The sequence below is a fragment of the Peromyscus maniculatus genome, chromosome 9 (genome assembly GCF_049852395.1).
Source record: "Peromyscus maniculatus bairdii isolate BWxNUB_F1_BW_parent chromosome 9, HU_Pman_BW_mat_3.1, whole genome shotgun sequence".
Classification (NCBI taxonomy): Eukaryota; Metazoa; Chordata; class Mammalia; order Rodentia; family Cricetidae; genus Peromyscus; species Peromyscus maniculatus.
Genome location: NC_134860.1, coordinates 75,568,454 through 75,582,999, shown reverse-complemented (window position 1 = coordinate 75,582,999; position 14,546 = coordinate 75,568,454). Strand labels below are relative to the sequence as shown.

General features: G+C 41.9%; 1 protein-coding gene across 10 annotated transcripts in view; it reads right to left on the bottom strand.

Moving 5' to 3' along the window:
• Positions 1-14,546, bottom strand: part of Enox1 (ecto-NOX disulfide-thiol exchanger 1) — a 565,632-nt gene that overhangs the window by 200,021 nt on the left and 351,065 nt on the right. For 7 of the 10 annotated variants that reach the window (XM_076545410.1, XM_042285220.2, XM_042285221.2 and 4 more), the window contains one exon: positions 14,224-14,361. In XM_076545410.1, the coding sequence (XP_076401525.1) occupies positions 14,224-14,361 (138 nt within the window). Of the gene's footprint in view, positions 1-14,223; positions 14,362-14,546 lie in introns of those variants that run through there. The other 3 variants (XM_042285223.2, XM_076545409.1, XM_076545412.1) reach the window with 2 other exon arrangements.

The window sequence follows — 14,546 nt, the reverse complement described above, 5'->3', positions numbered from 1 at the left end:
GGGAGAAATCTGGACAAGGGAAACATTTTTCACAGAGACCAACTTTTCTGTTTTTATTCATTTCATAGGAAATATCTTAAGATCACTATTTCTCCTTCCCTACTTCTTCCTCTATGGTTCTCTACTGAGATTAAAGAAAACTAACATGTGTGTCTCCCTCACATATAACTAATAATACCCTATATTACCACTTCTGGACACTGCAACAATTCCATGACATCGACCTTAACATCTCCTTCTATGCAAAATATAAACACCAACCCAGCCACAAATCCTTGGATTGACAATGCTGTCCTGCCGGCAAGATGTGCTAGTGTAATGGTCACGCAAAGCTTGTGGGAGTAACAAAACAATCGCTGACTTGACTTAAGGCCCACTCCATGAGATGGAACCCATATCCAACACTGCTTGGGTAACCAAGATCCTGAGACTAGATAGCCCAGGGCCTAGGGTAAAACCAAATACTACTAGACTAAAAAAGAGAGCAACAGAATGACTCCTAAGGACATTCTGCTGCACTCATAGATCATGTTTTGCTTAGTCATCACCAGAGAAGCTTCTCCTGCAGCAGATGGAAACAAATATAGAAACTCACAGCCAGACATTATACAGAGAGTGAGATACCTTGGAACCCTCAGCTCTAAACAAAATCCCTCCCCTCCGGAAAACCCAGCAGAAGAGGAGGCAGAAAGAGTGTAAGAGCCAGTGAAATAAGGCCCTCTAAATCAACATGATCAAAGCTCATAGGAACTTACAGAGACTGAGGCAGCATGCACAGGGCCCGTGTGGGTCTGCAACAGGTACTTTTCATATATATTACAGCTTATTTTTTATGGGGTTCCTGATTGTGTGAACAAGAAGGTCTCTGTTTCTTGTGACTTCTCTTGGGCTCTTTTCTTTCTATTTGTTTTGTCCAATCTCAATGTGTCTTATGTTGGTTCATTTTATTCTATTTTTTCTTATTATTATCCCCTAGGAGCCTGTTTCCTATTGAGACTCAGACATGGAGTGAATCTGGATGGGTAGAGAGAAGCTTGGAGGAGTGGAGGGAAGGGAAGCCACAATCAAGGTATACTATGTAAGAAAAAAATCTATTTTTAATAGAAAAAAGAACCCTCCATGTGGATACACAACCCAGAGAGGTTACATAATTTGCTTGAGGCTATACACCTGAGGGAAAGAACACAGATTCAAACCAAAGCCCATAGGCTCTAAAGCTACTATCTGCATCTTCTAGAGATGATGTTTCACTGTCTAATGACAAAATTATTACCAGCAAAATCCCAATCTATTGCAGCTGTAGGCTGCCCTCCTCTGTCCACACCTTCACTTCCTCTTCTTTTCACTATTGTGTGTTCCTTCCACTCTCCACTTTCTCCCCATAGTCAACCCTCCCTTTCTTCATGGTCATCTCTACACTCTTGAAGGAATGTCTGGTCCTATCTTTGTGTCATTATCCTTTGATTAAATTTAAATTAGCTGTTCAACCTAGTTTTGTGTGTAACCCACCTTCTCTGGCCCCCAAGAAGAGCCACTCATCAAGGGAAAGCTGTGTAGGGTTCTCAAATTGTAGTTAGAAACCTTGCTGTCTTCTCAGTCACCCTGGTGGCCCACCCTGGTGAGGACCTTAAAGGCATTCTCCCCTCTCACATTTTCCAGTTTCCAGCTTCCAGCCTGCAATCAGTAGATTTGTCTGACTCTCCTTTTTTTTTTTTTCCTGAGAGAGGAAATCCGTCAGTAGGAGCTCTTGGTACTTGTGTTACCAGAGCAACACACACATCTGTCTGCCTCCTGCATCTTCCATGAAGTAAAGGGTTAAGTTGACTTGAACTATGTCCATCTTATTTGCGTTAATCTTAAAATATTTGAAGTATATTTTTTATTTGAAAGAACTTTCTTATTTTCATACAGTACATGTACATCATCCTCATACTTACAATATTTGGCCATTGTGAACCTGATAGTCTTATTCACAGCAGCCTGTTTATATCACTAAGTTATTGCCTGTCAGGCACTAGTACAAGCTCTAGATCCCTGGAACTCCAAGTCCTAAAAGGTTGCCTAGGAATCTTCAAATTTCAACCACAAGAAAAAGTGACATGCATATAAATTAGATAATTGAAGTCTCTTAAATGCCAATGTAATAATAATAATAAAATCTCCATGATGCCTCTCCTTCCTTACCAGCAGTGTTTTGAGCTAAGGATTTCTATAAAAAGTGTAGAGATAGGACTGTCACAAGTCAAAGCTGTAAGAGGCTTTTCTTTAGTTATTTCTCCACAAATCTTGATAGAGTAGAAAAGGCTTAGCAGCAGAGCAGAGCTTGTATCAATTCCAAAATCACCTCCTTATATTTCAGCAATGGTGGGTAAGTTAATTAGTGTCACCCAGGTTTTTGTTCTCTACATATGTTATAAGGTGACTGATATTACCTAGCAGAAGAGTACACAAAGAAAGATATTTAGAGCATTTAGCTTACATTAAATTTTCAATCATCGGTAAGTTCTTAGAATATGGTAATTTGTTTTATGTCATGTTTTGGGTTTCAGGAGCATATGTGCACTGTACAAAATAGTATGTTTCAGTGTGTTTTTATACAAGTACATCATGTGCCCATATTACCTCCTCTTATTGCCCCTCTTCTGCCCATTCATCCTCTTCCTCTTCTCCAAAGGTTCCCCCTTCTACTTTCATGTAACTGACAGGTTTTGTTACTATCCTTTTTGGCATTCCTTAAGTCACGCACATCACACCCTCAGATTATACAACTCACATCTCCAAGGAGTACAGACAAATGTTTGCAAAGACTTTGAACACTTCTCCTTCCAGCCACGAGGCAATGATAGAGATGGACTTTATATGCTACCTCAGGTAAAAAATGAGGAGAATATGTGAAGTGACATCTTTCAGAGATGGGACAATGGGACATGCAGGATGATGAACACCTAGAAACATCTGAAACCGAGCCTATGATGGCCTCAGCCTTCTCTCTGGAACATGTCCAAACAGAGTCTGCCTTCTACCTAAGTGTGTAGTATCCTCAGGGTACTGTGGGCAAAGTGCGTGAGTCTGACTTATCAGATGTGGTGTCCACATGCCTTTAGGGTCCTCAGCCTCATGTCATCATAATGGTTATGAGAAAAAATATGAGGAAAATATGGCAAAAGCCAGGGGAAAGGATGAGCAGAGAGCTAGGTCTGAAGCTCAAACTGGGTTGAAAATGGGTCAAGTTCCCAGAAGCCAGAGGTGGGAAAAACCTTGCAATACATGGAGAAAAGCACCCCAAAGTATTTCATCCAAAATTAGTCTAAGTTCTGTGTAGTCTAGAGGTTCCCCTAGATATACTTACCCAAACCTGATGGAAGCTTTGAGAGAATCAAAACTGTTTCCAAGGACCTTGACCATATTCTGATCCAATTCCAAAAAAATTTGAGGAAATTAAAAAAAAAATCCATCAAAGTGTTTGACAGACACAGACTTACTTAGGTATGCAAAGAAAGAAAAGGACCACATGGCTGGGAGAGAAATCAGTCATAAGAAGGAGACTCAGAAGTGGCACAGACAATAGAAATAGTAGAAATGTAAAATAAAGAAACTCACGAACACACTCCAGATGCATGAAAAGATAGAAGAAAGCATAAACTTGGTGGGGGATGACAGGAAAGATGCATTCCTAGAACAGACACACTCTAGGAAGATCATGGTCAATTAGGAGAAAAATACATCAGCCATGTCAGTCAGGGGCAGTGGGTGGAGTCATCCTTGACATCTCACCATGATTAAAGATGTAAAGACTATAGAAATGTCTAAGGGCCCAGGATAAAACTTTGATTTTCATGTTTTGTATAATTATTCATATAAATGAATAAAATAGTAAATCTACTCAATTATATAGCTGCTGAGCCCCAAGCTCTAAGTTTGATAATAGGGAAAATACAAAGATGAATTAAGTCTGAATTAAGTTCTTGCCCATAGAAAGCAGCACAATCTATTAGATAAATGATAGTCATGAAAATGCATAATGTGATATTTCCACAACTTAAGATCATAGTATGAACACATAAGTAAGGCTGCAGAATAATTAAAGGGAGTAAAATGAAAAAAATGATGCAGAATTCGCTGTGCAATTACTGCATATTAACAAATAAAAGACTTTGACATTATAAAAAAGATTCAATATATATTCATATGCATGGATGTGCACACTCACATGCGCACACACACATGCAACAGGTTAAGGACCCTCAAATCAGTCTTGGTATGTGAATTTAACTATAGATTTTCTTCCTGTCCTCAGGCAAATTAGAATGTCCTCTGTGAGGGAAAATATATGATTTTCCTCAGGGCTTAACTAAATTATTACTTCTCTAGGGAAGCCTTTTTTAACCTCTCCCCAAGAACCTCTAGGTAAAAGCCTGTTCCTTCTCTCAATAATGACCCATGGTTGGCAATTAATCACTTGCATAATTATTCATATAGTATCTGTATTAGTTACTTTTCTGTTGCTGTGATAGAATATAACTTAAGGAAGAAAGAAAGAGGTTCTTTTGGTTCGGGGAGGAGCTCATTATGTAGCACTGGATGGTCTAGAACTCATTTATGTAGACCAGGCTCCCCTCAAACTCACAGAGATTGACTTGACTCTAGCTCTTGAGTGCTGATCTTAAAGCTCTGCTCCACCCTGCCTGGCAAGAGTGTTGTGTTGTAGTTTTTGTTTTATTTTTGTTTTATTGCTTCTGGTTCCAGAGAGCTAAAATTCATAATGGTGGGGAAGATATGCATACTAACAGGAACATTTCCATCAACACAGGAAGTAGACAGAGCAAACAGGAAATAGGTTCAGGCTATAACCCCTCATAACCTAACCTAAGTGATGTACTTCCTTCAGTGAAGCTCTGTCTCCTAAAGGTTCACAACCTCCCCAAACAGGCCACCAGCTGGTAACCTTGTGTTCAAATGCATGAACCCATGGGGGACAATTCTCATTCAAACCACCACAGCATCTACTTCATGTTCCATAAGCACATCACCTGTCATGCAAATTCTCATTTCTCTGGTTCCTTATAAAATACAGTGTGCACTTTGGACCTCTGGAATATCACGGTGCATGAGTAACTCTACTCACACGCTGTCCTAATGTCCTGGAGAGAAAAGGATAAATGCCTGTGTCACATGGGACAAAACTATCCCAAGGATATGAAATATGGTTCACAGATCATGAACTCTGAGGCAGGGGCCTACCTGTTTCCTGACCCAGGATAATGGGGACTCTTTCAATTAGAAAATGAGAACAAAAGAGAGCTCTAAGCACCATCTCTGAGAGCCCCACTGCTATGTGCTAGGCTTCCTACCCGCCCATAAGCATCTTCATGAACACATGAGACATTTGAGATGGGAACTGTGCTGCCAGGGGTGCTATTTTAATATTAAATGCAAGCCTGCAGGGGTAGTTTATCCACAGAGTTCCCTGAGAATCCGTGAGCTAAGGAGACCGTGTATAGCAGATTTTTCCAGATGCATCTGTTACCCTAGACCTCACCTCTCATGTTGAGCCTTGTAACCAAACAATGGACAGAATCTAGCAGGTCACACGAAATAAGAGAGAGGGATTTGGATCAGACTGACATTAGCACGGCACACAAAAGAACTTCCCTAATTTCACAGCAGAAAGTCCCCATGGCATGCAAGACCATCATGTGTTATGGGTGCCAAAGCTACTTTTCCATCTTCCTATCCTATCTGAGCCAAGGTCCCATAGAGTAGACTGCTCACTGCATGCTTCCTTCCCAAAGGTTCCTCAGACTTGTCATGCCCAACAGGAAAACAGTCACTTGTCCTTGTCCTTCTTTTTTCCTTCCCTTCCCCACCACCGAATCAATTTCCAAGGCTAGACTCTGAGGATTCATGGTTATTTTTTTCACTTTCCTTATATCCCACATGGATGGTTGACCATTTATAATGTTTCTATAATCATTAGTAAATGTCTCTTGAGGCCCTTCACATAGTTATATCTCTAATGCCAGGATTATGACTAGCATTATTTTATTATTGTCTTATTTGTGCAACTGTTACAGCCTTGTATCTAATGACCTGTTGCCAATGTTTCACATTACCATGGGTGATCTGCTGCAGTACTTAGAAAGTCCTTTGCAGAAATATGGTGGCCACCTCACCACTGCCATACTTGCCACTCTGTAGTGGCACCCTATAGCATCCATACCTATCAGAAACATCTCCACTCACCCTGTTGATTTGTATTTGCTTATTTCCTATTCCTGTCTCTCCACTGACTCTGCTGCATGGCAGTGAGGTCTATGTCTTGTAATCCCAGCATTCAGCACAACATCTGGCTCAGTAAATCCCAGTTAAAGGGGCGATGCTTGAGGAGATGAAAGGATTTAGCAAATGCCTCTTCATATCTGGGCACATTAAAGAGGATAAAAGGTGTTCCTGGGAGGATTAAGCAACCCAAGAAGGGAACTAGAAAAAAAAATAGTCCAAGGAAGCAGAGATGAATGAAAATGAATGAAAACCTCAGGGAAGGGGAGTGGATAATGAAGAAGACTGTGGAGAAACTATCCCACGCTAGCCCTCCCATGAGTCAGAGAGTCAACCTTTCAGAGTGGCAGGAGCTGGCAAGGATAGGGAGCTAGGGACATGTAAAGAGAAGACAGCAAGGAATGAACTCAGGGCAATGAAGAGTGTTAACAGTTACTCACAGATAGACAGAGTCGTTCCTGCTTTCAAGGTAATCCCTAGTGAGGGTGTAGCACTCCGATGTATGTGGCCCTCATTGCAGCTAAAAGGGAGCATGATGTCATTTTCAGGTGCAACAGAGGGCATGCTAAGGAACTTAGTGTGAAAGATTCATGTCGACTTGAATCGATGACAGCTAAAGAAAGTGTCGACATTAAGAAAGGAGATGCCCCAAAACCGCAAAGAGGAAGATATAATCTCATGACCAGAAGATATCCACAGTCTCTTGCTCTACAACTCTTCTTCCAGTTGATTTTCCCTAGGTGAAGAGCTACTGGAATTGATAACTGCTGAGGGAGGGAGAGTCAATCTTTTTCAAGGATGTGGCCCCTGAGACTCTACACATGCTTCAGTAGATAGCACTATACCAATGCACAAACTGGTGGCACTGAGTGGTCAGAGTGGATCTTCGAAAAAGAATGCATGAATGAATTGGAAGAGAAGAGTGGGGGGCTGGGATGGGGAGTAAACTTTAATCAAAACATATTATATGCACGTATGAAATTATTAAACAGTGAAAACATCAATTAAAGTTATTTTAAAAAGACATGAAGTTAGGAAGAAGGAGATGTGATAGGAGAATAGGGAGGGGAGTGTGAGGGGTGGATACGATCAAGATCTATTTTGTGTGTATCTACATAATGAGAATACATTTTTATTTTATTTATATTTATATATTAATTTGTTTTTTTGAGGCAGAGTTTCTCTAGGTAACAGCCCTAGCTGTTCTAGAACTCTCTTTGTAGATCAGGCTGGCTTTGAACTCATATGCCTTCTGAGCCATCACACACTGCTTCAAAGAACAAAGTTTTTAAAATCAGAGAGAGAGAGAGAGAGAGAGAAAGAGAGAGAGAGAGAGAGAGAGAGAGAGAGAGAAAGAGAGAGAGAGAGAGAGAGAGAGAGAGACTTGGACAACAAAGAAGTGAGTGCCTGGCTGCACAGATGGTCAGAGCTTAGGATTTGATGGCTAGATTCTGATCTGTGACACCAGGGTGGGGGTCCCCTATACAGGACAATGTGCATCACAGAGAACCAAGAACAGGTTTCAGGAAAGACCTGAGCGAAGAACAGCTGTTAGGAAAGGTGGAATTAGGTAGTGACATCATTCAGCTACAGCACACCCACACACAATCTTAGACGAGGTCATGTGAGTGACGACATACATGGCAAAGACATATGGCTGCCCTGGCGAAGGTCTGCAGTGGCTGACAGGAAATGACCAGTGCAGACGGCTGCACTCTGGTGTCTCAGGAAATACTGGCTGCTATTTCCGAAAGGATGGATTAAGTTTCAGAATCCTACACACCGGCTTCCACACTGTGAAAACACCACGCATCAACATAGCAAAGACTCGGAGAAAATCCACAAAGAAAGTAATTTACCCGTGTTTAACCCAGAGTTGGCCACGGTTGTCAGGCCATCTATATAACGCAACCTTCACCCCACCTAATGACAAACGGGGGACACAGATCACAACAGAGCAATTTAGAAAGCATGGCTCTAACGACGCACAAAACACCGAGAGCAAAACAAATGAACATCAACAACAAAAATCACAAACCCTGACAACAATTATGGGGATGAAACACACACGGAAGAGTAAGTGGAGGAAAGCAGCATCCCCTTGTAGCACAGGATGCAGGATGGATGCATAACAATCGAATGCTATATTTTGGACAAGAGCAAACAAGTCCACTACAATGATCTCACATAGAACTTCACAGGAAGGTAAATGGGCATTTCTGAAAGTGGAAGCAGATGTGGGGTGATAAATGGCAGAGGTGTACTTATGGCAGCATAAGACAGCACATCAGAAAAGTAACATGGTGATAATAAGTGATGCAATTTCTTAGGAAATCCTTTTGATAAAATCAAGGGATATGAAAAATGTGTACTTTGCTTTGCTGATAATTTTAATCTCTCAATAAACTGAAGAAGCATCGAGGAACAGGATTTAGTGTCAGTTTAATTTTAACAAATATGGGAAGAGTACTTGGTCATTTAGAAATATCAGGAACTTTGGGAGAAAGCCAAGAGCTCATAAACTGAGCCTTTCTATAATCCTGTCAGAGTTACTGCAGGGAGGATTTCTTGGAAGGGATGCTACACTAAATAATCTTCAAGTTCCCTTTGAAACATTAAAGACGGTCTCTAGCATTCTACAGTCACACTGAAGAACTCCAGAGGTGGCCACTTTGGACACTGAGCCTATGGTACTCTGGCTAGGCTAAGAAGGAACAAATAGTTCTACACGTAAAATGCAGTAAAAAGGGACAACAGAGCTTCCCATAAACAAATTATAGAACCGAAAGAATCAACCAATTTGTTGCTAGAATAAAAACAGATCACTATTATATAACAGATATTTTAAAACCCAAGAGACATTCATTGTGGTGATATTGTGTTCCTCAAAATATTGTGCACCCTAATAAACTTCTCTGGGGTCAGAGAACAGAACAGCCATAATATTAAATGTGGAGGTTAGGCAGTGGTAGCACATGTCTTTAATCCTAGCATTCCAGAGGCAGAGATCCATCTGGATCTCTGTGAGTTCAAGGCCACACTGGAAACATCCAGGCATGGTAATAAGAGCCTTTAATACCAGGAAGTGATGGCAGGAAGCAGAAAGGTATAAAGGCGTGAAAACCAGGAACTAGCTGGCTAAGCTTTATCCAGTCTGAGGAAATAGGATCAGCTGAGGAATTGGCAAGGTGAGGAAGCTGTGGCTTGTTCTGCTTCTCTGATCTTCCAGATTCACCCCAGTACCTGGCTTCATGTTTGTTTTTATTAATAAGACCTTCTAAGATTCATGCTACAATTCATAGAAATCTGATTTCTCACAAAAGATAGGAGAATTAATGAGAAAGTACAAAACTGAAAATACATATATCCACCCCCAGAGTATGCAAACTATTCTGCACTTAGAAATAGAATGAAGAATTCATAAAGGAAACACTTCTTAAAGGAATTAATATTAAGAAGAAAAAAACGAGGCTAGATAAATATTTTAGGAAGTATGAAGTCAGAGTGTTAAAATATATATTTTTTTAAAAAGTAAGCAAGCATAAACCAATTAAAAGTGATCCATGACCACAGTTGGTAAAAAGAGCTCATAATGAGAATAACCTATTTATAATAGGAAACATAAGTAACAGGAGAAAAAAGCAAAACAGGGTGTGTTGCCAGCTTTCTGCTACTGTGATGGAATGCCTGAGGAAAATCATCTGGAAAGGAGAAAAGGTTTCCTTTGCTTATGGCTTCAGGGGTTTCAGTCCACAGCTGTTGTTCCCTGGAGAGCAGAAATGGTGCCATGAACACAAATCAAAGAGAGAGGAATGGAAGGGCTTGGATTCAAACATCCTGTCTAAGGACATATTCCCACAACCTAACTTCCTCCCACTGGGCCCCACCTCCCAAAGGCCCCATCACCTCCCAGTAAAGCCACTTGCTGGAGAACACGCCTTCAATGCATAGACCTTTAGGAGAATTTTCTTACGGAATTTGGATCTTTAAAAATGCAAAGTAAAGTAACAGCCTGTCATATTTTCAAATAAAATTAATAAACTAAATATAACTACATATCAAAGAAATTAACTGCCTAGTATACAGTAAATAACTCTAAAATATGCTCTTCTTTGACCTACTAGTTCTACACATAAGAACCGACCAAGCAAAATTACTTTAATTGATGAGAAGTCCTGACTATGCTTTAAAATGCTCACAGTTATATTTTTTTTCCCAAAACAAAAATTAAGGAAACAGGGATTCACAGGATTCACAGAAGTGAACTGATACCTAGTTTTCTAAACCTGGCCTGGGAGGTCACAGGCCCTAATGGTGAAACTAATACTACTGTTTTGCTAGATGGTTATGATCACAAACTGCTTTATTTTTATTATTTGTATTCTTTAAATATATTACTGCTTTGCCTGCATATATGTATGTGTATTGTGTGCATGCCTGGTGCTCACCAAGACCAGAAGAGGGAGCCAAATCCCCGGAACAGGAGTTAAGGATGCTTGTGAGGATGCATAAGGATGCTTATGATAATATGGGTGCTACGAACCAAACCCAGCTCCTCTCAAAGAACAGCCAGTGCTCTTAACTGCTGAGCCATCTTTCTAGTTCCCTTAAACTGCTTCTAAATGCTCATGTTTATATCTTTATAGTAGCGCTGTTCTTGGTCTTCATCACAAAGACTTTTATTGTCGTAGGGGGTGACACAGTTAATAAAAAAATTCATACCTGTCTCAAATGCTAAGAATAAGTGATGGTGGAGTGACTGGCCCTAAATGGGACATCTGTGTCACCTCCTCAAAAGCTCAGGAAAAATGACAGGGACAGGATCGACAGTAACATCCTGAGCTTTCCACTCCTGAACCCACTGGAGCTGTAGTTATCTGCGGAAGACCTGTGCCTAGGCTGGGTCTTCAACATTTGGTCATGTGTGGGTGTGGTTCATGAGACCCCACTCCTTCCTGAGGGTCTTATGGAAGTTCACGGTTGCTGGGGGAGAAAGGGTCATTTTCTCCAATGGCGCCTACCCCACACTCAGGCAAGAAACTCAAACTCAGGGGGTCACACAGGAAGACACCAGAGTAGGAAGAGGCTTGTTGGGAAGAAAAAGGTTTCCGAGGAAGACGGAGGGGAATGAGGGCTAAGAGGACCAAAATTCACCGTTACGTGTATGGAACTGTCAAAATGCTTTAAAAAAGGAAAAAATAGGATAAAAAGCCAACTTTCAGCAAATACTTATTACACACAGATACACATTTTGCATAAGCTACTTATTTAACATGTATTATAACAGATCTTAGCAGACATGATCACACCACAAAAAAGGTTCAATATTGCTCTAAAGAAACTCAATCAGAACAAAGGAGTAGAAATGGATGAAATACTTAAGAGTGTGGCTACTGACTTGATGGATTATTTACCTTTTTAACATGAAAGCAAACAATGGAGAATAGTTGAAGTTGATATGTTCACAAAATACATAAGAAAAAAATTCCATATTCACAATGACTGAAACATTTCATAAAAAAAAAGACAGAAGGAAAACACACAAAGACCAGCCAATCTCAACAGAACCAGACAGGATGATGGGTCAATATCTGCAGTTAGCTGGTCCTGAGAACATAGCCAAGTGCAGTTTACCTCATCAGGTCACAGAAGTGAGGAAGAAAAGCCGGGAGACACCCTGAAAGGCTCAAAACCAGTTTAGGCTGCCTGGCTAATACAGCAGATAGAGAACGCAATTCGGGGCAGATACGGTAAATCTTCTATAACGAGTAGGGCTGTAATTCTTTTCATGGTAGGTTGCTAGGAAAATCATAAATTGGTCATGGTTAAAATGTCAGAAGACTCAAAATCGTGAAGAAAAAATAATGAATTATTGAGGTTTGGGCTTCCTCTAGAAGTCACACGTTTTCTGAGAGAAATGGGAGCCGAGATGAGAGAGGAGTCCTCTTTGCTGTGTGAGTATTTCAATTAGGCAGCTGGGAAGAGGTGAGTGGGGAAATACAAATCTTTACTCTTGTGTTATCAAAAGGAAGTATCTGCCTGGTCAAGCTTCTGAAAAGGGCCTGGATGAACTGATTTGCAAATCATTGACAACGTCCTTTATGTGTGCACACTCACCCATTCAGCAGAATAGCTTCAATTATAGTAATTCTAGGGTATTTTTAAAGGTGTGATTTCACCAGCAACATAGTCAAACTGACCAGAAACTCATAATCCTCCTGCCTCAGCCTCCCTGGTGCTGGAATTATAGGTGCGTAGTGTCTCAGCTGGCTACAATCCAGTCTCTTTCTTTCCTTGGTTTTTCTTGTCTCACAGTTTCCTGTCACCGACCTCCTCTCATGCTCCTTCTTTCTTGCTGTACTAAAAGGAAACCATGGGGATGGAGAAGTAGCTCTGTGGTCAGAAACACTGGTTGCTCTCCCAGATGACCTGGATTCCACTCTTGGAGGTCCCACAGTCGCTCACAACTGTTTCTACTGGTTATGGCCATAGTTCCAGGGGATCCAATGCCCTCTTCTGGACTCCGTGAGCACCAGACATACACGTAGTACACAGAGTTACAGGCAGGGAAATCATCGATGCATATAAAATGAATTTAGAAGGTTTTGAAGAGAAACCATACATACATATCTATAACTATAATTTAATATAGATAATTTAGTGGGGTTTTTGTTTATGAACATTGTTGACAAAAGAGAAGGGGAGGGAAGAAAGGAAGCATGGATGAAGGAAGGGAAAGAGGAACGGATACAGGGGTGAAGGAAAGAAGGAAGGGCAGTTGGGACTTAGCACTGTGGGCAGAATTAAACATTGCAAAGAGAGCTGATTCCAGATGAGTGCACACCATCCACCATCTCTGGACTTGGCGGTCAAAGACAACCGGACAATTATTACGCGGTTTGAACACATCCTTCAGTATAGTACCTGGTGGTCATGCCACCAAAGCACACCCCAGGGTGGGGATGAGCCCATTTGTTCCCTGCTGAGGCCGCTGTACCCAGTAGAGCTGTAGTATTTGTTGAGTGACTGGGCGGACATGCGAGTCCCACCATCTCTGCAGACAAAGCTCATCTCCCATCTGATACCCCTTCCCTTCAGAGCCCCAGGGACTGAGCAGCAAACTGCCATATTGCATCTTTACCACCCACCACTGAACATCCGACCTTGCACATCAGCTTCTAGTTCTATCATCACTCGCTTCTTTCTGTTTCAACTGAGACATGCTTTTTGCTGATACTTACAAGTGTGTGTGTGTGTGTGTGTGTGTGTGTGTGTGTGTGTGTGTATTTCTCAAAGCCTGTTTTACAAAGCACACATAAAACCCTCAAGAAACACATACCGAATTAGGCAGTAAAACCTTTAAATGACCTTTGACTTGACATTTCTAAATATGCTATCTATTGATTGCTCTGAATTACTGTTTGAGGGTGTGGCAGGCAGCGAAGTATGAACTTGGTGTCAGCTGAGCTGAGTGGCTGCATGCGTCACCTCAGTACTGGCCAAGTGACCCTCAACGGCCATCTTCTACTTCCACGTTTGCGCCACGGGAACACGAGCGGAAGCAGCCACCGAACACGTGTCTCCCGAGCTATCACAGAGGAGACGGCGGTCGAACGGAGCGGTGCACAAGAGTAAGTTTCACAAATTGGAAAGACGCTATCAGCCACCCCATCTACCACTCGGGGAGCGCGGCTGCCGCTGCGAGGCTGTGGAGAGAAGATGCGGCGGGTACCAACAGCGGTGAGGGTGCGGGCTGCTGTGGCTGCCAAGAGCAAAGTGCAGACGAAAGCCATCTCTGGTGCAAACAGCCAGACATGCCCCAGTCAAAAAATCAAGAGCCATGTTCAACACCGGCCTGGAGTGGGATTACCGTGGAACACCTGTCACCCACAGTATTTGGCAGTGCCGCAACGCGTCTTTGAAACCGGGAGAAGGAAGGCTTACCAGACACGAGCTGCTGGCCAGGCAACCCCACGGGAACCATGCCCAAGTTATTCATAGCTGTGGCCCAGGCTGTGGGATCGGTGACGGACATGTTGAGCTGCGTGGTGTCCAGGGCTAGACTCCCCAAACCATCAGCTGCTGCAAGGAGAAACAAACGGCTTAGAGTTGACAGGCAAGGCTCTTCCCTTTACAGGAAACCATGCTTCTAAAGGCGCGAGGCTTCATTCAGCACATCGCCAAGACATTAGAAAAAGCGCTGTGATCTGTACCACGCCGATAATCTCTCCAGATGTAAAAGCATCAGGGTGGAAGCATAAAGATGG